Genomic DNA, 25,478 nt, shown 5'->3' with positions numbered 1-25,478 from the left:
TTACGTTCCACCTTCTTGTACAAGCTCTGATTGTCATTGGTCATTGGTCATTGGTCAACAGCCTTCCCAGTGTTGCCAGATATGATAATTATCCTCCAAATACGACATTTTGAGCCTTTGATATAATACACCATTTACAATCTGGCAACACTGAGCACCTTGCCGCCGCCACCACTTGTTGCATGCTAACAATAGTACATGACATATGAAAAAGATGTCCAAAAACTCTGTTGCGGGGGAGGGGGCGGTGTCCCGCGACGAAGTGTCCTCTTTTTCACAAACTCAAATCTGGTCACCCTAAGATGTTGAGTGAGTGAGAGTATTATTTCGAGCACAAGGTCGTGGTGGCCGAGTGATCGGATTCCTGAAAGTGCTGAATGCCTAACCCTAAGTGTCAGAATCAACTTTTTCTTTTTCTAGGGTTAGGGTTAGAGTATGAGGCTAAAAACTAGGTCTCGGTACCCCTACCGATGCCTGAAAGTACATTACACTTCCTGAACCCCCTGTGTATGACGTCACGTGATTTCCGGTATTGCACTTTCAGGCATCCGATCAATCGGCCACCCAAGGTCGTAGCATCTTGTCCAATCTGAGGGATGTAGTTTAAATAAATGTACAGTATAGGTTTGTATTTATTGATATATTTGTTTGCATAGTTTCAGCTGGCATTTCGTACCTGCGTATTTTCACTAAGAATTGCGTAGTTGGTACACAAAATGCGTGCAGGTTGTTAGGTCTGCACACAGACAGACACACACCAACAAAATACTTTTAGGTCATAGCTTCACCACCACTGTGTTCCAGACATAAACAAAGTGCTCAGACCATGAACCACACACACACACACACACACACACACACACACACACACACACACACACACACACACACACACACACACACACACACCTACATAAAGTTGCAAGCTGCTGTAGCTTCACGACCAAGTTCTCCAAACAGAAGCATAGTGTGCAGCCAACACACACCCGCATCAAAGTGAGGCCTTACCTCTCTCTCTACTGAGGCCCTGGAAGGCCTGTCTGTCTGGGCCTTTGCCCTGGCTGGGGCGCCTCCGCTCTCCAGGCTTCTCCTCAGCCGCGGGCTTCTCCAGCTTGGGCTCCGGCGGCGCCGTGGTCGTGGGGGGGGCGCTTGGAGCGGGGCTGGGCTTGGCTTTGACCTCCTCCACCGCCGGGGCTTTCTGGGGGGCAGGAGCGGACGGAGCAGGGACCGGGGCGGCTGGAGGTGATGGCGCCGGAGGAGGGGCGGTTGCTGCGGGCATCACGGGGGCCGTGGCGAACAGACTGGTCTCGGGCTTGCGGGGGCCCTTGGGGGCCCTTGGGGACTCGTGCTGGCGGAGGCCGCGCTGGGGGCTCTCCTCGCCGCAGGACTCCATCGCCAGCTCGCTGTCCAGCTCCGCCTCGCGCTCCTCGCGCAGGATGCTGTACTGGTTGAGCGTGGCCCCAGAGGAGGCGGGAGGAGGAGGAGGAGGCGCGGACACCAGAGACGGGGGCGGAGCGGGGGTGGGGGTGGGGGCGGGGCCTGAGGGCTTGCTGAAGCTCATGTAGCTGGAGGCGGCGCTGTGGGCGAAGGCGGCGGCGGCCGTCGGCTCCTCGGTCACCAGCTCGATCTCGGAGTCGCCTGACTCGCCGCCGCTGCTGCCCTCCGCATCGTTGGGGGAGCGGGGGTGGTAGGCGGAGCCGGAGGAGGGGCCGCTGGGCTTGGGGGGCATGGGTTTCTCCACTGGGCTGGGCTGCTTGGGGGCGGGGGTCTTTTCTGGGGAAAAACTCTTGGAGTCGCCCGATTTGTGGTCAGACGGTGAGTCGTCTGTTAAAGGAGACAGAGAGAGAGAGAGAGAGAGAAAGAGATAGAGAGAGAGAGAGAGAGAGAGAGAAAGAGAGAGAGAGAGAGAGAACGAACGAGAGAGAGAGAGAGAGAGAGAACGAACGAGAGAGAGAGAGAACGAACGAGAGAGAGAGAGAGAGAACAGATGAGAGGAGAAGACAGAATAGAGACAGATGAAGCAACTCAAGATGGATGGTGACAGGGGGGTACAGAGAGAAAAACGAAAGGGGGGGGGGGTGAAAGACAGAGCAGGAGAGAGAGGAGGAGAGGGGAGTGAGAGATATAGATTGATTGAGAAAGAGGGAGAGCAGAGGTCAAGAAAGAGAGAGGGAGAGATAGAGGTCAGGGAGGGCTGCAGGTATGTTCCCTGTGGAGGCCATCTGCTCTAATATGAGCTTTAGTGGAGAGAGAATGTGGGAGTCCAGTCACTCACACAGAGAGCAGACGGTTACCATCCACACACACACACACATACTCACACACACACACACACACACAGTACACACAGTACACACACATACACACACACACACACACACACACACGCACACAGAGTACACAGAGTGTGTGTGTATTTGTGTGCGCATACCTGGGAAGAAGGGTGGTGTGCAGGATCCTGGGCTGTCGTCCTCTGGCTCGGACAGGGTGACGGTGGGCATGCCCTCCAGGCCCAGGCTCAGGATGCTCTCCCTCTCCGACACGGCCGTCATGGGAGCGTTCGGGGAAGGGGAGCGCGGCGGCGTCTCCGTCAGGGTGATCTTCACCGGGCTGGCGCTACTGCCGGCCCCCGGCGAGCGGTACGGCTGGTAGTCGGACAGCTCCTCGTCAGACGGCTCCTCCACGTACGGGAAGGACTGGGCGTCCATGGCCGGGCCCAGGGTCTCCACACCCACCCCCACCCCTGCCCCTGCCCCGGCACCGGCCACCCCTGACCCAGAGCCTCCCTTCTCCATGTAGCCTCCAGCGTTTCCTCCAGCGCTACTGGCTCCCATCCCTCCCATGCCTCCCAGGCCGGAGAGGAAGTCGCTGGGCTTGCTGCTGCTGATGCTCCCCCAGTCGTCGTCATCATCCAGAGGGCTGTGCTGCTGCTGCTGCTGTTGCTGCGGGCGACTGATGTCCATGTAGCTGTAATCGGACGTGACGCCGCCGGCACCGGCACCGACGCCGCGGTCGGACTCCGACAGCTTGCGGGAGGAGGACAAGTCGCTCGGGTCGCCGGGGGTCATCTCGATGCCCGAGTCGGAGCTGAACATGGTGTGCGAGTCCAGCCCAGACATCAGGTCATCCATCAGGCCCCCCCCACCCCCACCGCCGCCGCTACCACCCCCACCACCCCCTGTGCTCTTTCCACCCGCGCTCCCAGAGTAGTAGGTAGAGGGGGGGTCCTTCTGGAAGGAGTAGCTCTGATTGGACAGGAGGGAGGTGTAGAGGTCGTCCATGTCACTGGACTTCTTCAGAGGCTCCGACTTGTCTGTAACCAGAGAGAGGAGAGAAAGAAAGACAGATAGAAGAAGAAGACACAAAGAAAGATAGGGAAAAGACAGAAAGACACAAAAGAAAGCAAGCAAGAAATAAAGAGAGAAAGAGAGAAAGAAAGAAGAGACACAGAAAAAGAGAGGAGTCATTAGCTTAGCTTCCAGTGCATTAAACAGGGAAGTGAACTGAAAACAGTGCTAACAGCTGGCTCTGTTGGCTTAGCCCTGAGAGGCTGGGGCAGAGGGGGGTTTGGAGCATAAGTAATGCCGACAAAATGTGTCACTCTGAGTAAGCATTGTTCTCTGGGAGGCAGACCGGTTTGGAAGCCAGCATTTCATCCTTTTCTCTCTGTCTCTGTGTGTGTGTGTGCGTCCTTGTGAGAGAGAGTGTGTGAGTCTGTGTGTTACTGTGTTTGTGTGTGTCTGTGCGTGTGCGTGGGTGTATATGTGTGTAGGGGAGAGGTGAAGTGTGTTTGTGTGTGGGGCGGGGGTTGTTGCTGAGGGGGGTGTTTGTGTTTGTATGACATTTGAACCCAGCTGAGAGTAATCTGGTTAAGTCTGTTGAAGGCACAACGCCTGACGTTGAAACAGTATGAAGGCTTTTTCATGTTCGTGTGTGAGAGGGGCAGATGCACCATGTGTGCATGTGCGCAGTGCGTAGTGTGTGTGTGTGTATGTGTGTGTGTGTGTGTGTGTGTGTGTGTGTGTGTGTGTGTGTGTGTGAGTGTGTGTGCGAATGAGTGTGCTTAGTACAGAATTTGTGTCAGTGTTTGTTTTTGTGCTTGTGTGTGTGTGTGTGTGTGTGTGTGTGTGTGTGCACTGCAGAATGTGTGGGTGTGCCCTACAAGGCGCATGCATGCAATATCTATGAGCCTTGTGAGATGCCATGTCATAGCACATCTTTAGCATTTCTGTCATGTGGTACTGCAGTGTGTGTGAATACAAATGTGTGTGTGAGTGTGTATGTGTATGTGTGTGTGTGTGTGTGTGTGTGTGTGTTTCTGTCCATCTCTGTTTGCATTAACAACTGATGTGAATGCACGTGTGTGTGTGTCATTGCAAATGTGAGCTTGTGTGTGCGCAGCTGTGTGTGTGTGTGTGTATGTGTGTGTGTGTGTGTGTGTGCACATGTATGTGTCTGCTCTCCGAGGCTGGTGGTGTGTGTGAGCAGCGAAAAGGGACGTGGCTCATCCATGCAGCACTAACAGGAATTGCATGCGGCTGGACGGAAACAGACCGGGACTGTTCCGACTCACAGCCCCCTTCAGTCTCAGCCAGGGTGCTACACTACCACTGGGGAGAGGACGGAGGCAGAGAGGCAGAGAGGCAGAGGCTGCAGGGTGCTACACTACCACTGGGGAGAGGACGGAGGCAGAGAGGCAGAGAGGCAGAGAGGCAGAGGCTGAGGCGCGCTTATTCTGTCAACACGGGCCAAGAAGAGTCTCTAAAAGCAGCCGAGGCCACTGATGCCGATAGAAAGATGATTTCTATCAGGAAGACGCATCCCACTCAATGTGGGGCTGTTAAGAGCATTGCAGACTTATACGACGTCGATCAGGCTCACAGCCCCACAGTCTCAGCAACAGCATTGCACTTCCACTGGGATAAGGGAGAGGCAGAGAGGGAAGTTTCTGCTACGAACATGGGCCAGGAAGAGTCTTCCACTGGGAAAAGGGAGAGGCAGAGGGGGAAGTTTCTGCTACGAACATGGGGGACAGGAAGAGTCTGTTAACAGCATCCGATAGCCCTGGTGCTTATGCCTCTCTGCTCTCTAAAACGGAGACACTCCTGCATATTAATGGAATCATCTCTTAAAAGGAAAACACTTTCAAAGCCAAACGGTTTCACTGTATGTGGAGTTATAACAAGAATAAAGACTGGGATTGTTCTGGCTCTTGTTTCCTCAATCCTAGCGTCGGCGCTTCACATGAGGCCAGAGAGGGGCTGCTGACTCTGTGCCTCAGGAGGCTAAACCTGTCTTAGCCCCTAAACCTGTACACTAAGAGACAGATGTGCTACGGCACTATATAGGCAAGCTACCGAAACTCTGTGGCGTAGAATTAAATCCTTGGAGATTCATTTGTTATGATTTACGGATGGATATGTCAAAAAGATTATGAAGATTTGAATACAATCATTTTTTTCAGACAGAACTGATCAAATGTAAAGTAATAAACATACTTACATATACATTTACAGTTTAACTGATAGAAATCTCAAAAAAAGATCTACTCCACTAAAATCCACTGGACTACAGCAGCAGGTGCCTAGAAACGTCTCTTGCAGCAGCCGATACCACTAACGCTGATGCTTCTGTGTTTTTTCTGGGGCTAATCCTTTCTTAGCCTAAACGCTAAAACCTGTATATTTGCTTGTTCTGATCAAAGCCTGAGTCTGTCATTCAACACAAATCCAACACACTTTTGGTCAAACTCAGGAAATCTCTCCTCATGGTCTAGTTGTGTGTTCAGTGTGTGTGCTCAAAAACACACAAGAAAAAACCTCCAGTGCTCTGTAAATGGGAAACAAACACAGTGGCTGAGTCTGAGCCATAAACAGTTCCAACCAATCAAAACTTCGCTTCAGGGCCCCGGAGGGGAGGGGGTGTTGGCTGTTCAACAATCTTAACAACCATTCGCTCAGAATCTCAGCCTCTGCCTATAATTGATGGACATCTGAAAACAAAATGCTTTCCACTAATGGTAAAGGGGTACCTATAACACTAAAACTCAAAACATGAGTCATAAATAACACACGAACAAGCAGCAAAAACAACCTGCAAGTGCATTTTGCTACCACTGAGACTACATATGAAAGCAACTGCAAGGACTTCTATGTGCGCACTTAGCCACAGTGAAGGTAAGATGTTCAAGGTCTGGCAGGGTGACTGCTTTGCCCCAAGGTGACATTGTACCCTTACGTTAACACCCCCCAGAGGCATGGGGTCAACTCTGGGGTTATTTGATAGGTGATAGATAGATAGATTGATAATTAGATAGATAGATAGATAGATTGATAGATTGATAGATATCTAACTCTGGGGTTATTTGATAGGTGATGGCACCACAACAACAATATATTACAAATATTTGTAAGTAAGACTTTATGCAGAAAATAGGAAATATGTTTATGTTGATTATATGGTTGATCTGATTTCATGTTGTGCTGATAATCTGTGTTGAATGGCTTGAGTCTTCAGGGAAGAGCAAAACCTGGTGTTTACCTAACACAACAGGACAGAGATACAAACACAAACACACACACACACACACACACAATCGTAGGTGTCAAAAAGATGCTTACGCAATAGCACAAACATGCACACACACAGGCACACATACGCACAAACAAATCATGCACTTCAGAAAGATGCCTCTAGTATGTGTATGTTTATCAGTGTGTGCACACGTGTGTGTGTGGATATCTCTGGCCGTGTCCAAGTGTGTGTTTATGTGTGTGTGAGGGTCCAGGTGGCCACTCTATTCTGTACTCAAGAGTGCTTCAACTGGGGTCCGGCATTGACAGGTCAGGGCAGCAGTCGGTGACGGTGACCGTGACACCCCACCCTACCGCCCCCGTCCCCCACCCATCCCCCACCATCAGTCCCTCCCTCGCCCGCTTATTAGTTGATTTACTCTTTAACTGCCGCCATTCTCTTGCCCCTTCATCCCTGTCATTATATCTCCATCAACTCTCTCTCCCATACAGAGGCTCTCTCTCTCTTCTGAAAGGATGTCTTACACACACACACACAAAGACAGACACACACTCACACACACACACCGCACAGACACACACAGACACACAGACACACACACACACACACACACACACACACACACACACACACACCGCACAGACACACACAGACACACAGACACACACACACACACTCACACACACACACACACACACACACACACACACACACACATCCATCTCTCACTCTCCCGCAGTCTTCATTGTGCTGTCTCCAAAAGAAACACATACACACACACACACACACACACACACACTCTCTCTCTCTCTCTCTCTCTCTCTGTCTCTCTCTCTCTCTCTCTCTCTCTCTCTCACACAAACACTTGTGTGTCTATTTTTGGCTGATGCACGTTTTCTTCCGTGCACGTTTGTCTGCAGGTCGACTGCAGTGGTGGTGGTGGTGGTGGTGGTGTCAGACGAGGGCTACGGGAATCGCTGCTCCGTCTGTTGGCACGAGCCAGCCCGCGCTCCCATCTCTCCTTGGCGCCATCCAACCAGAGAGAGCGAGAGAGAGAGAGAGAGAGAGAGAAATAGAGAGAGACAGAGACAGAGAGAGAGACAGAGAGAGACAGAGCGAGAGCATGAGAGAGAGAGACAGAAAGAGACAGAAATAGAGAGAGAGACAGAGAGAGAGACAAAGAGAGAGACAGAGAGAGCGTGAGAGAGAGACAGAGAGAGAGAGAGAGACAGAGAGAGAGAGAGAGACAGAGAGAGAGCATGAGAGAGAGAGACAGAGAGAGCGTGAGAGAGAGACAGAGAGAGAGCATGAGAGAGAGAAAGAGAGAGAGAGATAGAGAGAGCGAGAAAGAGACCCTCTTCACTTCCTGCTTCCCCACTGCACCGCACCTCTGGGGACTCAGCCGCAGCCGCCTACAAAACAGCCCCGATTTCGTCCGCCTCAAAACACTCGCCACACGAAAACGCCTGCCAAATGAACGGAAGCCAACATTCCCGATCTGCGATTTCTCTCGAGCGACCAACACGGCAAAGGCACAGGTCGACAAGCTAGCGACACTCTGTATCTCCACAAGCAGCGGTGTTTACAGTCACATGCAAAGAAAGGCTGTTCCTGTTGCTAATACGCGTGAAATGAACGCATGAAATTTACACTGACACAGAGCGTGTGGGCAGTGAGGGATATTTATGGCGTGTTTACATATTGTACGTGGAGAGCTCTTTGGATTGGCCCAGCTGACTGTGCCATCTGCTGAGTAAACAGCTCCTCTGCCTCGTGGTGTGTTTGCCATGGCTTTCTGCTCAGAGAAGATTAATATGAAAGACAACTTTTGAGGCAGAAGTGTGTCTGTAGTTTACAATACATCCCTAACCCATCGGCAGTAGTGTCTGTAGTTTACAATACATCCCTAACCCATCGGCAGTAGTGTCTGTAGTTTACAATACACCCCTAACCCATCGGGGCAGTAGTGTCTGTAGTTTACAATACATCCGGCTAACCCATCGGTTTGTGTGTGGGAAAAGTCTTCAGTCTAACACAGTGGCCATGCTCTGAAGTGTGTAATGTACTGGCAGTCTTTCTGCATTCTCTTGGCACACGTGTGAAGAAGACGTCAGCTGGTCGTCCTCAACCAATCAAGGATAAGATTTAGCAGAGGGGGGAAAAAAGGACTGCAACACTGACTAGTGAGATTAAACCTGAGATTATCAACAGAGATGAGGGGAGAGACGAGGGGAAAACTGAAATGGGAGGAGAGGAGAGAGAGAGAGAGAGAGAGAGAGAGAGAGGGGGACAGAGAGAGAGGGACAGAGAGAACACACATTCCATTTGTTCTGCTCAAAGGGAGGTTGTCTCACCAGAGAGAGAGGGGGAGAAATGAAAAAGGGAAACAGATACCTTTCCAGCCCCTATTCAACTAGGCTGCTTCTCCATCCCTGCAGTGACCTACATACAGTAGCCTTGGTAAACTGCCTCCTCCAGGGGGGTGGGGGTGTAGTGGGTGGGGTAGGGAAGGGGGGGGGGGGGGGGGGGGGGGGCTATATTTAACCTTCACTCGCTGAGGGGAAAAAAAAAACAGTGGATGGATTATCTGGTGTTGCAAAACAAGAGATGGAAAGGAGGCAACCGTTCCTAGCAGCCTGTCCCCACCCTATCCCAGCTGTACTGATGACAGGCAGCGGTTCTAGCCGGGCTAAGTGACGGTGTCCTTGGGAGGCTGGAAAAGGGAGGGATGAAAAAAGGGGAGGGGGTGGACGAGGGAGGGCAGCGCTGTCTAACAACAATGCTGGCTGCAGGGGAAGCCGACGAGCACTGGCAGCCATCTGCTTCATGACTGCAGTGCTGTGGAAGACAGCTCAGGCTAGCATGTAGCATAGCGCTACGCTAAAAGCTAACAATTCACTTAGCCGCTAGCCGGAGCAGCAAACAACCCGCTGCTAAACATGCTAACACAAAAAGTGTATCTGCCATTTTACCACCTAGCCATACCATCTCAGGAAACTCACTGTCAATGAACCATGTAGCATTTAGCCATGAGCGGGGGTGACTAACACAGAGCGTGCAAAACGCTGACATTAAAATGTCCCCTGCTTTACCTAGTCATACCATTTGGTGAAATTGATGAAGAATAATTGGTTAGTAGATATTCTGTCCTGAACCCTGCCAGTGGCTAATTTGCCATAAGTGGTTTTACAACCCACACACTCCTCAGCAGAGGAGCAGAGGAGCAGAGGTGGGTGTGACGAGGCACTTATCAGTGCCACAGAGCTACTCTACCAGTAAGTGGCTCCCAACGCAAACTCTATGGTCTGCACATACGTGCGCGCATACATGTATACAAAATCTATACGCGTGTATGTGATGTTGTGTAGGCTATGTGTGTGTGTGTGTGTGTGTGTGTGTGTGTGTGTGTGTGTGTGTGTATTTGATTCTTATCCAATTACACTCAAGCCCACATTTCAGGTTGGTATTGTATCGATCTCCACATGGGTATATAGCCTATGAGTCATCCTAATATAAGGTGACCTTGTCTCTGTATTATATGTGTGTGTGTGTGTGTGTGTGTGTGTGTGTGTGTGTGTGTGTGTGTGTGTGTGTGTGTGTGTGTCTGTGTGTGTGAGAGAGAGAGGGAGCAGTGAGGGTAGCAGATGAACGAGAGCGAGTGAGAGCCTTTTTCTACCCTCCATCTCTGTATATTTCCACCTGTCCCTGTGAGAGAAAAGCACGCTGATCGATATTCCACAGGCACCTCCACCTAAAGTCATGGGTGAATCAATAGCTGGATGTTATGTGACCACCGTGGAAGCACCATCACTCTCGAACCCCTCACTCACCCCAGTGCAAAGCTTGGCTAAATCACTAATGTTGAAGAGAATAAAGTAAAAAGGGTTGCTAAATCCTTCCATTGCCTGCGAGCTCTCACGGATTCATGTGAAGAAATCACAGTTAAGACACTGAGAAACTAGTGTATGTAAGTTGTGCGTGTCTAAATGAGTTTGATAAATGGGCTTAAACATAATTGCCCTACAACAAAGAGACCTTGAAGCAAATGTAAAGGCGGCAACATCAATAGCTGACATATACCACGCACCACACATACTAGCGATACATTAGGAAACACAAGACAATTAACTTTTAATGCTTTATCGATAGCTAGTAGCCAGCTCTTTAAGCCGTCCCATCTAAATTGATTTTTATAGTCGTGCCAATCAGCTAGGCCTGATGTTTATGATAATACATCATCAGAGGTTTTGTTGGTATGTCACAAGTTTGTTGCATCGATTTTTCCCTTTCAGAAGCCAAGTCATCCATTAAAATCAACTGAGTGCCATACAGGCCATAGATTAACACAACCAATTACTCGCCTACATAATGATTCTACCACTGGAAAAGTACATGGAACTTGAGTCATTCTTGAACATTTCAAAAAAAGAATCTGACTATGGCTATTTAGTGGAAATAGCTATACTGTACAAAGAGATATAACATTATATAATATTACGGTCTAGTTCAGTAACTTGAACCACGCCAACCACAATTCTATATAACAGGGACAGGGACAGGGAGAGGGACAGGGACAGGGACAGGGACAGAGACAGGGACAGGGACAGAGACAGGGACAGGTACAGGTACAGGGGACAGGGACAGGGAGAGGGAGAGGGAGAGGGACAGGTACAGGGGACAGGGGACAGGGACGGGGACGGGGACAGGGGACAGGGGACAGGGACAGGGACAGGGACAGGGGACAGGGACAGGGACAGGTACAGAGACAGGGACAGGGACAGAGACAGGGACAGGTACAGGTACAGGTACAGGGGACAGGGACAGGTACAGGGGACAGAGACAGAGACAGGGACAGGGGAGAGGGACAGGGGACAGGGACAGGGACAGGGACAGGGACAGGGGATAGGGACAGGGACAGGGGATAGGGACAGGGACAGGGACAGATCCTGTGTCGGACAAGGGGAGCCAAAAGAAATAATTTTGATCGAGGGAAGTTCACCCACTATAGTTACTGTTTGATTGAGGCAGTCAACAATCACGGCAGCAATAGCTTTAGGTAAAGTATTCAAATCTTCATTATTTAGAGTAATGTGGACAGGGGATTATCACAAAAGCCCTGGACCCAACAGACCATGCTGCAGATGACCGTCTATAACCATCTTAGGCTGGGGTGGGGGTTTTGTGGGAACCAGGGTAGTCATTTCAATCCAGGGAATCACCTTAGCTACCACTGTGGTGACAATAGAAGCACTTAAGGGGTTTAAATCGTGCTAATCTTGAGAGGTTTAAAACAAATGTTGTGTTGGGGGGTTACCTCAAGAGCCTATACAACCTTTAGGGCCCTAGCCACCCCTGCAGGAAACAGTCTATGAACTGTCAGCAAGCCATTTACTTGAACCCAAATCATCCTTCTTAGCACACACAGACAGATTCCTCTCCAGCCTTGGGACGGTAACCCCGCTACGCTCCATAGTGGCCAATCAGAGAAGACAACGGTGAGACAGGTGGACATGAATGCACAGAGACACACAAAAGAGATTGTGATGGACCTCCACTGGGCGGGTGGACGCACACAAAGACATAGGCTTGAAGTGGTACAACACCTACTGTATATAAATACAGTAATGCAATAGAGACTACACACAAGTGCCTGCACACAATCCACATACAAAAACACACACACAAACAGTCACACACACACACACACACACACAAACAGTCACACACACACACACACACACGTATACTAAGAGGTTTAGTCAGGAGTTGGTGAAGCTGGCAAAGGGACTACGGCTTGGGACAGGCATTGTGTAAGAGTCAGGGTTTAGTAGTGTTAATCACTCAAGTCTAAGAGAATTAGGGAGGCATTAACAGGATCCACGGGTGAAGTTAATGCCTCAGAAGCAGAAAGAAAAACATACTGTGGTGCAGCGTTGCATGGATAGGATTTCATAGGAAGGAGGGGTGTCTCAATACCAAAAATTCAGTAGTCGGTACCGATACCAGTAAAATAACACGATTCTCGATACCAATTTCGATACCACGGTAAAAACAAAAAGGATTTTCCAAGAGTCATATACTTGAACTTGAAACATGAGCTTCTTTATTAAAATATGTCAAAATAGCTAAATGTCATAAGACATACAAAGCATGTGCAATAAAGCACAGCACAACATAATAAAGTGCAATTAATGGTTAAAGTGCAACAACTAGTATTTCATAGGAAGGAAAAAAGCAGGTGCTTTGATAATTACAGTTTTTCTCTGTTCCTAAAACTCAATTTTTCAAAGCATGCCTCGGTTCCTCTGAACACTAAACCTAAGTGCCAACTCCCTAAACCCATTCTGCTAAACTATAAGCACAATTCTATGCTGTAGTAGACACAGATTTCAATTGTTGGCCGCACTTTCTTCAAAACACAACACACAGTTCTCTGCTTTAGACACAGATTTCATTTGTTAACCACACTTTCTACAAAATACTAAACACCATCCTCTCTACTTTGCATTGATAATTAAAAAAAAAGAGTGAAGACAAAAAGACTGAGGAGGAACGAGGAACTTAGAACTGGAATCACTCAAAGACTCAAAGATGTTGAATGGTGGTGAGGATACGGTATGGGAATGGGTTTTCTCTCTATTGTTCACTGTAAGTGCTAAAATGCTGACTTGTCAAGGCTGTGCTAAATTGGTTTGTGTGAGTAGTTGTGGTTTCTGTGGCCTATGAGAGGAGATAATGAGTAAGAGAGAGAGAGAAAGAGGGAGAGAGAGAGAGCGGGAGAGAGAGAGAGAGAGGGGGAGAGAGAGAGAGACAGTAGGACTGCTCAATGATGGCAAAAATCATTTAAAAAAATACTCTCATTACTAGAGATCTCTATTATTTAACACAAATACTCATTCAGTGATAACATAGGCAATGATTAATGGTGCACTGCCACTAAAAACATCTGTGTAGGTTAGAGGCTATATTATGTTTTCATGTGGGGATGTGGTGTGAACATTATACTGGAAAGTCCATCGTCTTTGCATCAACCCAAGCAGTTGACGTATTTACTTCAGGACTGCAACACATGGTAAATAAACTTGGCAACATTTTATACAAAACATGTTACCGGATGACAGAACAGATCAGATTCTAACACTAGGTCTGGGATTGACTTGAGGCTAACCTTTAACCTGGCATGCTAATATAACTGAGAAAATCAGTTATCATGTCTTGAATTAGGCTATAGTGAATTTGCTTAGAGGGGATAGCTGTTCCTTATAGAAGCATTGTGTTTTGTCAGATTTGGGCATTGAAAGGCACATGAGAACAATTTAAACTCAACATTACTATCTCAGTGTTTGAAAAATTCCAACTACACTACTTGTCTTATACAGTAGGCTACTCCCTTACTTAACTTGGCTGGCATTAGTTATTTGCCCCATAGAATAGGCCTGTAGCTTTAACTTTACTAAGCATTAACTAACTAATAATATCTTTAGCTTGCTAGCAAATGTAACGACATGTTTCGTCATAAATATTAAACTGTCTGAAATTTCAGAAGTGGAGCAACTTATTCAGTGGCTGAGAGAGAGTTTCAGCTTTAAGGAAGGGGCGAAAGCGCACTGACGTAAAGGGAATAAGACAAAATGAGAGCATCATTGCGGAACGGAATGGGGCACATTCATCGTTTTATCTCAACTGCTTTGTTTTTATAATTGTTGGAAGCCATAATCGTAACTGAAATTCGATTTATTGCACAACTATAACAGACAGACAGATAGACAAACAAACCCGACAGACAGACAGACAGACAGACAGACAAACAGACAGAGATATCGCGAGAAACAGAGACAGATAGAGGGAGGGAGAGGTCCTGTGAAAGGAACGGAGGCAGAGTGAGAGCTTCCTTCCTCTGTGTTATTTTTGGATGCCGTAATGTCTCCCCTCCCAGGGAAACTTGCTCGAGGAGGAGCCACTGCCTTAGCTTTCACCCTCAGAGAAAGTGTGAATGCTTTTCAAAGAGAGAAACAGGGAGAGAGAGAGCGAGAGAGAGGGTGGGAGAGAGAGAGAGAGAGAGCGTAATGTGGTCTTCCCTTTCACAGAGGCTGCATGCCAGCTTGTGTTAGTGAAAGAGAGTGGAACATGAGTATATGCAGTAGGAAGGCAGAGGCTCAGTCAAACTCATTCAAGTGGAGAGGCTGCTTGATGTCTGTCCCTTAGCAAGGCCTGACTGCTGGACTGCCCCTCTGCTTCTGCATTAGGAAGAGGGGGCTCAGAGGAACGGGTCACACTGACTGTGACACAAGGGGATGGAGGATGGATACCCACGGCAGCCCAGGGGTGGGAGTGTGTGTGTGTGTGGGGGGGGATTCAATGAATGTGTTAAGCCACAAACACACAAGATATTCATGTGTGTGTGTGTGTGAATGTGTGTGTGTGTGGTGTCTGTATGTGTGTGTGTGTGTGCGTGGTGTCTGTTTGTGTGTGTGTGTGTGTGTGTCTGTATGTTTGCACGTGTGTGTGGGGTGTCTGCATGTATGTGTGTGTGTGTGTGTGGTGTCTGTGTGTGTGTGCATATGTGTGTGTGTGTGTGTGTGTGTGTGTGTGTGTGTGTGTGTGTGTGTGTGTGTGTGTGTGCATTTGTGTGTGTGTGTGTGTGTGTCTGTGTGTGTGTGTGTGTGTGTGTGTGTGTGTGTGTGTGTGTGTGTGTGTGTGTGTGTGTGTGTGTGCATGTGTGTGTGTGTGTGTGTGCGTGTGTGTGTGTGTGTGTGTGTTGTTACTGATTATGATTAGGACAGATGTTGGCAGAGGGTCAGGGGAAGGCTGGTGGCTCCTGTGAGCTCTGGATTCCAGTTTGAGCTCAAGACAGTGAAGTAGAAACAGCAGGGGACCATGGTCAACTATAATTCCTTCCAGTATCACAAGGGTAACACACACACACACACACACACACACACACACACACACACACACACACACACACACACACACACACACACACACACACACACACACACACACACACACACACACACACACACACACACACACACACACACACACAAACAAACACAAACACACACACAACACCCAAAATGCAAAAAATACACAGAAGCATCCCTACCTTAAAGTCATTCTGCAATGTCAGAAGTGGGCTAATGCGCTAACCTACCAGTGATCTTGCCTACATAAACAAAAAAAATTAAGCATCTCTTTTTGGGGCTTTGCCCTAAAATAGCACTAACTCATCCCCCACAGGCAGATACAGAAGTGTTACAAACAGGAACTGTAGCCTGCTTCCACTCAATTCCACTGGAGATTTGCAGTTCAAGAGGGAAGGTATACATGGGACATTGTGTTTACTTGCTATACAGTATTTGTACACATCCCTTACTGCCTGATGCTTACTACCAGCCATTACACACACACACACACACACACACACACACACACACACATAGACACTACACACACATTCATTGTTGAAGGTAAAGCATCTGGTAGTGGACAGCAAATAGTGCTAATATGTCTGACGGCAAACATGAGCAGATCAGAGCAGAATGCACTGAGGGCCGAGTCCACACAACACTCAGGGCTGTTTACGTATGAGAATGAATGAGGTAGAGAAGAATGGAGCAGAGATAGAAGCTATGTCAGATTCTAAACTTCTATTCTACTCATTGTGATGCTAAACTGTATCAAGACTCTGTCAACTCAACTCTGCTCTCAAGGGACCACTAACAGGGAGACAGATTCGAAAAAAATAAAATAATGAAAGGTTGGTTTTTCGAGGTGACAGAGTGGCTTGTTTTTCTTCCCGAAATGAGCCTGACGCAGGCGTTCTGAGCAAGTCTGCCTCTCTTTCTCTTTCTCTCTCTCTGTTGTTTGCGAGGCAAACATAACGAGCCGCCTGCAAACTGCAAGCAGGGATGGCTGCTAGCACTCCCCTTGTGTTGTGCCTGCTCACTCAGCCAAACGCCGGGGTGTTGGGCTAATTACGGCGTCCGCTAATGAGTCTGCTCAGTGGGATCCTCGTCGGCTCGCTAATTTTAATTTGGGGCTCGGAGAGAGTTGTGGCTCTTTGTTGGCTAGCCTGCTCGCTAGCCAACAAACAAGCAGAAATTTGCTCCGCCCAGCTCTGCATGGTTTCCTATCTGTCTTTCTCTATCATCCGATTTTTTTCTCCTCTCTCCCCATCTATCCTTCTCTCTCTCTCTCCCCATCTATCCTTGTCTCTCTCTCTCCCCATCTATTCTTGTCTCTCTCTCTCTCTCTATGTCAGTTGGGTGCCATCCAGAAGCTTAACTAGAATGCAGTGTTTATGTCCTGTGAAATGATCACTGGGGAAAAGCCTCACACACAGGACTCTGTGGCAAGACTCCAGCAAGGCATCCAAGAGACAGCAATAGCATTAATGGCGTTGCTGAACAGAACCAAGTAGATGACCCAGCTGAAAGAGAGGAAGCCACACAATCTGCCATTCCTGTTGCTTCATATCAGGGTGCTAAACATTCGCAGACATGGACCTAAAGTCAGTGTGCTCACAACTTAATACCACGCTACACAGATTCTCACACTACTCAGAGGCAAGCAGGATACTGATTCATTCTTTACACTAATTCTCACACTTCGGTGTCATAAATTGGCTAAACGTGTCTGCATTCCGATGCAAACTAAACAAATAAGTCAACCCACTATGTCCCGAGAGTGGGCTGTAAGGCCCTATATGGGCTACCGTCACAGAGTACACATTCATTCCTGGCCTCCTCGGCCCGTGGTAGTGAATACAAATCAGCAGAGCGAAAAAAAGGAAAAACACGCTGGAAAACAAAGCGGCTTCCCCTGAATGCATATGTCAGGCAGTGTCTTTAGAACGTTGTGTGTTGTCTGGGGAGGGTGTGTGTGTGTGTGTGGGGGGGGGGGCACTGAGACTGACAGGCCTCTCTTGTTCCATGGCAGGGTTGTTTTTAAAAGCCGAGTGACTCGGGGCACCTCCTGAGGTAACCTGAGCATTGTCTCGAAGACAGAGTATCACTGAAAAGAAGGAAACAGCGGCAATGCTAACACAATGGCTGCCTTGGCGGGGCTATTTTTGCAAGGCACAGCCAGCATTGTTTATAAGGGGCTGAATATTAATTGGATGGGCTTCAATAGCTTGCCTCTCTCTAAAAGATTTTTTTTAAGGGGGAGAGGCTCTGTAAAACAGAGCTTCTAAGCTTGCCGTGTGAATCAAAAGGAGTCGCTGATGTGACAGATGTAAGTCAGTACAGTTTTGCGGCCTTCTGGGGATACCTAGAAAAGTGTTTGTTCATTAGCATAAACCATTTCTGGCAAATCTGAAAGATTGCTATTTAAATTGGCTTCACAGACATGACAAAACAAGCCACAGTGACAAAGCCATGATCACTGTAAGAAGACCCAACTATGAAGTACTTCCACCATGTTCTCCTGACTCGGAAGGAGGAGCCGCCCCAACTCCTAACTGGATGGTCTGGAGACAGTCGGGGAGGAGAGAACTCCAGAAGGCTGGACTGTTTTTATTTTTGTTGTTTGTTTGATTCCTATCTTTTTTCTGGTGTATGTCTGATTCCTACTCACTTCATACATCTTGCTGCTAGGACACCAGAATTTCCCTAACGGGATTAATACAAGTTTATCTTATCTTAGGAAGACCTCCCCTTCCACCCTGTCTCATCCCACCCTCCCCACTCCCGCTATCACGTTCCTGGGCCAATCTTAGGCAGGTAAGTGCCCCCTTTCGAGCTCGGTTAAGCTTTGTGTTCCTGTAATGAGGGAGTTGTTCCTCGCCTCAGCTGCCTTTGTGCTCTTCGGTGGTTAGGCGTCTGGTTCCTTGAAGTACCCTTAGACAACGTTCACTGTTAATTGCACTACATTAATAAGTCAATTTGAGGGGGCACTGTAGCTCACACAGTAACCTCGACCACATTTGGGCTTGAAGCTGAAGGAGGTCACGGGTTCGAATCCGGCCCGATGCCATTTCTCCTGTCCACTCCCCACCTCTTCTCCCTATCATTTCCTGTCCAACTCTGCACTGATCTATCCATTAAAGGTATAAAAGGCCAAAAACAAGTCTTAAAAAAAAAAAAGTCGATTTGAAATTGAACTGAGCAACCTAATCCATAACATACCTTGCTCCTCCTCACCATGGTGTAAGCAGATGTGGTTGAACTCTACAACTGGGCTGAGGAGGCAACTAAACACTGCACACATTAATTGTGCCTTAAGCTCTCCCTTTGACAGGCCTGACAAGGCATTTCTTACTCCAAGTGCTAAATTATTCATCCAGAGAGCAGAGCACACCCCCCTCGAAATCCTTTTAAGAAGGAGTGGACGTGACCCTGTAACAGTCAGTCAATACCGACCAGCTTACTGCTCATGCTCGCTCAGCTGAGGCAGCTGGGTCGTTTTTTGGGCACCTCTACAACTTCTATCCAACAAGTCAGGCCAAAAAGGCACACTACACTGACACTGGCTGCCACGTCTCAGTTGTCAATCAACAGCTAACAGTGTGGCTGATGCTACCCCTCAGTGTCTCTCGGTGGGGAGTGATGGGGTTTGGCGTGCTGCTGCTAGCAAGCTAAAACTTGTCAGTCAGTGTGATTCCACTCAGACAAGTCGCAAAGCTGGAATTCTGGGATCCACTTTACAGCTGTCTGTCACCAATTTTGCCCTGGACGACATTACTCAAGTCTCAGGTTGCGTGTCAGGTAAAGCAAAGAGAGAGAGAGAGAGATACGCAAGGGAATTAGCCTCGCACCTTTTTATACGTACCTTTATGTCACATTTCATGCCCGTAAACAAAGGCGGAATCTGTGATTCTAATCCAATACACCTTTTGTCAAATTCAGTGAATTGCTCCTCACGGTCCTCTGGTTGTCTCTTCTATGAGGACTCAAAAAACCTGGTCTTTGTACACAGTCCTGGCTGTGTAAATGGGAGAAAACGTAGTAGCCCTGACTGAGCCATGCACAATTCCAGCTCGCCAATACACTGCTGCAAGAGCACAGAAGGGAGTGGTGTAATCTGATTGGCTGTTGAGCTCAAAACTAACCTAAATAACCAAAAATGATAGCAGACTAAACCTTGAACTGCATCACTACATTTTCTAGGACTCTATGATGGAGTATGTTAAGGTGTGTCTTAATTGCCAGTTAGCCTTAGTGCCATCACTTGGACTTTAATGGCTATGGGTTGGCCCCCTATAAATAGACCGCTGTTTTCAATGCGTTGCCCACTCGCTCACCGGCCTAAAGAACTCACCCGGGCGGAGAGAGACAAAAAGGAAACGTCCATTTCAAAATGCACTCTCATGAATATTTCATCACTAATGTGCTTCCACTCAAACCCATATTCAATGATTCTCCAATGGGAAAAAGTACAAGGGCCTAGCTGGACTGATCTAGCCTTTCTAGGCCCATACATTATACTCTAAAACTAGATCTGATAATAAGGAAAACAAATCACTTTTTAACCAGATATATGAGACTGCAGACGGCATGTATATTTCATGATCAGAGGACCCAGTGCTGTGCATGCTCTATGTTGACATTCAGTTGTGCTGAGCAAACAGTTGCAGTTGCTCACGGAAAACCACTCCAGTGAACCTTGACAACAAAGTGTCGTGTCAGTAGAACCCGCACAGCAAAGTGGCAGATTGTGTGTCTGAAGGGGCAATGGAGGACACTGGAGACAGTCAGGGTATATAGACTGATCACCCGGCTGAAATCGGAGAACCTTCAACACAGTAGTCTGTTCAGATATCGGACACTCACATATTCAGGTCAATAAACGGATCTCAATGGCGCTAATGGGCAAGACTCGTATAAAGCTGCTAATACAACAACAAGTCGGAGAGGTCTATGCCGTGACTAGTTCAATTAAATCTAGACTGTTTTTAAAATTCAATTAGGAAATTAATGCCAGCCAAGAGCCAATGAAATTCAAGGCTTGATTGGATGCCCAGATTAAGAGCATAGCCTTTATAAGTAGAGCTCTTGTAACTCTGTTGTCAAATGGCTCAATATGGGTCCACACTAGGGATGGGTATCGTTTGGGTTTTTTCCGATACCGGTACATAACCGATACTTTTAAAACGATACCGGTGCCTAAACGGTGCCAGAACCGATACTTTTTTTTTTTTTTTAATTAAAGACATTAGGCTTATTTATTGCCAAGGCAAATAGTTTTCTTCAAATTTAACAATATATTAACTGTTTAAGGTATACTATAAATAAAAATAAATACAAAACACTTGGCTTCAAACCTTTTAACTTCAACTATGAACAATATATTAACTTATTAACTAACAACTTTTTACAGTATACTTAAATAAATATAAATAAATACATAACACACTCTGTACACACACTTCACACTTCAGTAATACTTTTGCAGAAATATGAGCATGTTTGCCTTCAGAGTAAAAAAAAATATTAATTAGTTTGCATTTATTTAAATCCACTGGTTTCGTGAATGTGTACTGCCCCTTTAAGAGTTTAGCTTCAGGGCCTCTTGAGTTCTCTCCCCCATTTACACGCAATTTTGTTGTTGCATATGCTGCACGTCGCGTTGTTTGAATCTTTTTGTGCGAAATACAGCCACACTTTTGATCGTTTACCTTTCGACATTTTCTCCGTTATATTGATGGCTAGCTCTGTTTGTGCTTGCTCTGTGCAAGGCTGCCTGCTCTTCGCTGTCAGACTGTTGCAATGTTATTGTAGCGTCCGAGTGCTCTCTTAAGAACTCACATTGAGAAGGAATATCTTTGGATGAGACGGTAGCTCTTCGTTTAATAAAGCGTATCCAACTTCTGCTTAGAACAACCACACTTATCTTGAAACCGAAACCACACGCAAGTCAACCCATTACCATGGCAACTACTCAACACAAATCTCGTTTCCACTAGTCCGATACGGAATGCAGCGTGAGCGACACAGGCGAGAGTCTACATTGGGAGATGGAGCAGTTTTATATGTGCCCCACGGAATCTGTTAGCAACACAAAAAAGTATACAGATCGTACTCAGAAAGATCTACGCCACTAACGTTACATCTCGTTAGCTATCGCTAGTTTTGTTAAATTATAAAAATTTAAATTAAAAAAAAAAAAAATCTGCTCAGGCACCGAAAGGAAGCACCGAAATCTGCGTTGCATTTCGGTCCGGGTAGGTATCGGTTGTATGGAACCGGTGCCGTATTGGTACCGGTTCTCGGTACCCAACCCTAGTCCACACGCCCAAACAAATCTACGTACCCCATAAAAGCCCAGACAATTTAGTTTTGTTAGGAAATATAGAAGAGCTTTGTCTCTGTACCTTTGTCTCCGGCTTAGGAAAGGTAGGCCCCTTGAGGGTCTCGTTATAGCAGAGTTACAGAGGTAATATCTTACGGACAGAGTCCCTGCTTCATGTGAACCTGCACGCGTCACTGTTCAGTTTAACTCTTTTTGTTAATATTATTGAGTTGAGTTGTGTTAGATTCCTTGACCAAGTCCTCCCTGTTCACATCTACAACAGTTAATTATAATTTTTTTTTTTATCAATTTACTGGACAGGTAAGGCATAAACATTCAGTGTGGGTTACCTGGGAACTGGACCCATGACCTTGGTGTTGTTAAGGCAGCAATAATGAGTTCTGTTCCAAAACTAGCAAGCTAACTTACCTAAAAGGCATGCAAAAACCTTGCAAACCCCACCAAAAGCCCAGTTGGTAGAAGCTTCCCAACACACTAACCTGGGTGTTTTGGCAGTATAGCTGGCAATGTCATGCTGTGAAACTTTTTCTTCCATTTTTTGCAGGGTGTTCCAGCCCGGTACACAGAACTACATAGGGCATATCCTGGATGGCTTATGGGAAAGACTCAGTTGTTTATCTGTCCTTCACATGACCATACGCTATCTAAATTAATTTGAGGATGGTACCAAAACTAGTTGCCTATAAAACCATACCTCAAAAAGTGTCAAATTGTTGCATAGTGTTATGCGTTTTTTAAGAACTTTAAGGTAAGAGGGCAAGGCACAAAATCTAAATCAGTGAGACCCAAAGATGAGCACCATTGATCTGTCCTGACCTTGGTTTCTTATTTCAGTCATACGAATGATTCTGCCTGGAAATATCAGGTTTCTATGTTAAGAGACGCTACAAGCATTCTAATACATTTTGCCACCACCAAGATGAGCAGGAGCCATAAAGAAATGTAAACTAGATTCAATAACAGAAGATTCGGAACATCCTCACCTTACCAAAATGTGTGCCTTGACAACAGGCTATAATTAGCCAGCTAATTGGGTTACAAACAGTACATGTACATGTATTAAGAGGTTAACATAATACCATACATTAAGAGACACCATTATGCTTATAATTCTTCACTGAATATGAAGCAATTAGAAGCATTAGGCAGACAGTAACAAACAGCATACTTCTAGCTTAACTACAATCACAACAATGAAGAGCACTACACTAAATATAATGATATATAACAATATCCTCCTTGTTGCTTTGACATGCAAAACTGACAACAATTAAGCAGACAGGTAAAAGGTTAAGCTGCTATGTGCATAAGGTTGCCAACAACTGGGCTGTGGCCATTTGAGTCTAGCCACAGACTAATGTCGAACCTCGTGTTCTCCTTAACTGTCTGAACCAAAGTACAGAGATTTGAGTGGAAGTACTGCCCTAGAGATAGTCAAGGAGACAGAGCGAAAGAGAGAGAGACAGAAAGACAGACTCACGTGCATGCACTCACACACACACAAACACACACAGTGAGAGAGGAAGAGACTCTAACCCTAACCCTACATCAACTCCCAGACAGTGAAACACAAAGATCTGGAGACATGGCAAACACACTATAGTTAACCAAAACTATGATAACTCTGAAATGCACAATGGCTCTGATGACAGAACCATATTGATGCCTCTATGAAGCCCAAGGCTGGAATTTAATCAAGCAAGAGGGCCACCTATTTCCATCATGATTCAGACCTTGTTGACCGTGACCACTGTAGTTAACAGTCTGCTCAGGATGACTGTGCAGTTCTACAGAACACCATGGTTATTACAGTGTAAACGCATGCCAAAGTACACACACATTAGAAATGACCAAACAATCATATTTTTAATGTTGGATTAATCCCTTATCACTTCTTCCCACTGTCAAGCGTCTGTCTTTATTACACTAGATCATGTCACTATTGCTATTGAGCAAAAAAGCTTTCAAGCGGGTTTTTTCTATCACCTCAGTTCAGAAATTCTGAGAAACCAGCCTTAACACAACCAAATAGTGACCAGTATCATTTTTGTTTTTCAATCGAATTGCACAAATGGGTAAATACAACTGTGACTAATACCATGCACACTGTCTGAGTTAAGACACGTACGGTAAACTGCTAAAATTATGTCATAACTCGGAAAGTGCGTAAACACAACAGCGTGTTTCATATTACCAAAAAGCATCTGAACTCTAGCTACAGTATTGTGGAGTTGCTAATGTCCTCACTTCCTTTTGTGACTTCCTTTCTCCTCCCTAATTACGGTGTTAACTTGTCAAAAACATTTGACTACCACTTGCAGTTGAAACCCGATCGTCTGTGTTTTGGTATGCAAAACTTAAATTCGTTAGGTAACGATATTGCGCCGGGCGTCTGGAAAGGAACATGTTTTTTTCATCCAATTAGTAGCCTACAAAAGGCATCTCCTTATCATGAATTATCTCATTTTAAAAGCGAAACCCATTTATTCCCCTGACCCATTGAAGCGCTCATGTCACCCCAGTACCCCACCCCCTATCCTCCGAATACATAATGTGCCAAACGAGACTGTTACATAAATGCATTCTTTAGGCTGAGCTAACCGGACAAACTAACCAGTCACACCGTATGCACGTTTATTTGGCCCTTTAAACAAACACGACCAGACAAACAGACGTGGATGATTCGAGCACATATGACAACAACTTATAACTCTTAACGTAACTTTGTATTTAAAAACCTAAAACCGGTCAACTTGGTAAAATCGGTTGTCATTTCAGCACCATATGTCTGGCGTTCGGTGCGAATGGCCCAACGATTCCACTGACGTTGTATCTATTGGACGTGTATTTACCTTACCTACCCATCCAGAATGCTTTAATATTTAAAAATACAACCGAATATTAATTCACGGTCAATAGAATCTGCTGTTAACTTGGAAGAAGCTAGCTGGCATGTCAACTTACCCAGGCTGTCCATGTACCTTACTTTAACGAAGTCTGATCGGCCAGACCACTTTGTTTGGGTGGCTAACAATTTCAGGCTAACAGGCGAGGCTTAGGATGCTGTTCAAATAGGACAACACATCAATCGACATTAAGCTTCGGTTGCTTTAGGATGCGCTGGGCCTTAGATTGCCCGGATTACCTGTAGATGCAGTTTCCATGACAACAGGGAGCGGTTGCCGGTTGCTCTCCGGATGGTGCGAGAACTGTTTCTGTTCACTTTTTTCGTCCTCCCAGTCTTTCATTCGCTGCCCATCCAAGTCGTCGAACTGGGCTACGTTGCTCCCAAAGCGATCAATCTTCTCGAAATCGTCCCCGAACCACCCCGCCTCCGAACTTGGATCCTCGCTCGGCTTCACTGACATGCTTGCCGAATGCTCGACGGTGCACGACGCACGCCAAACTTAAGCTGATCAAATGAATAGAATCGCAGTGAAATTACTGAGGAAACGCTGACTACAATTCAAAGCTACTGTCACAAATGTTATCGGCAGCGTTAGCGTAGCTCTCCAGCAGAGCCTCACGCATGTGGAAATGGCTTGTTTAGTTCAGTTTTTCGATGCTGACGTCACCGTCTCTGTGGCTTGTGGTGGGCAAGGATTTAGGATGGATAGAAACACTCTGTTAACCGTTTGTAGTGAGGCTGTCCATTCATTCTATTGATGGATTTGTGGCATTGAGTA

General features: G+C 46.7%; 1 protein-coding gene across 1 annotated transcript in view; it reads right to left on the bottom strand.

Moving 5' to 3' along the window:
- Positions 1-25,160, bottom strand: part of rtn1b (reticulon 1b) — a gene marked incomplete at its 5' end in the record, with an annotated part of 54,369 nt that extends 29,209 nt beyond the window's left edge. Inside the window, 3 exons of the mRNA XM_080832881.1 lie at positions 1,009-1,824; positions 2,432-3,313; positions 24,938-25,160. Coding sequence (XP_080689007.1) covers positions 1,009-1,824; positions 2,432-3,313; positions 24,938-25,160 — 1,921 coding nt within the window. The remainder of the gene's footprint in view (positions 1-1,008; positions 1,825-2,431; positions 3,314-24,937) is intronic.
- Positions 25,161-25,478: the final 318 nt, after the last annotated feature.

The sequence above is a fragment of the Sprattus sprattus genome, assembly GCF_963457725.1.
Source record: "Sprattus sprattus genome assembly, chromosome: 2".
Lineage (NCBI taxonomy): Eukaryota > Metazoa > Chordata > Actinopteri > Clupeiformes > Clupeidae > Sprattus > Sprattus sprattus.
Note: the sequence above shows the minus strand (reverse complement) of the source record. Positions and strands in the feature narration are given on the sequence as shown.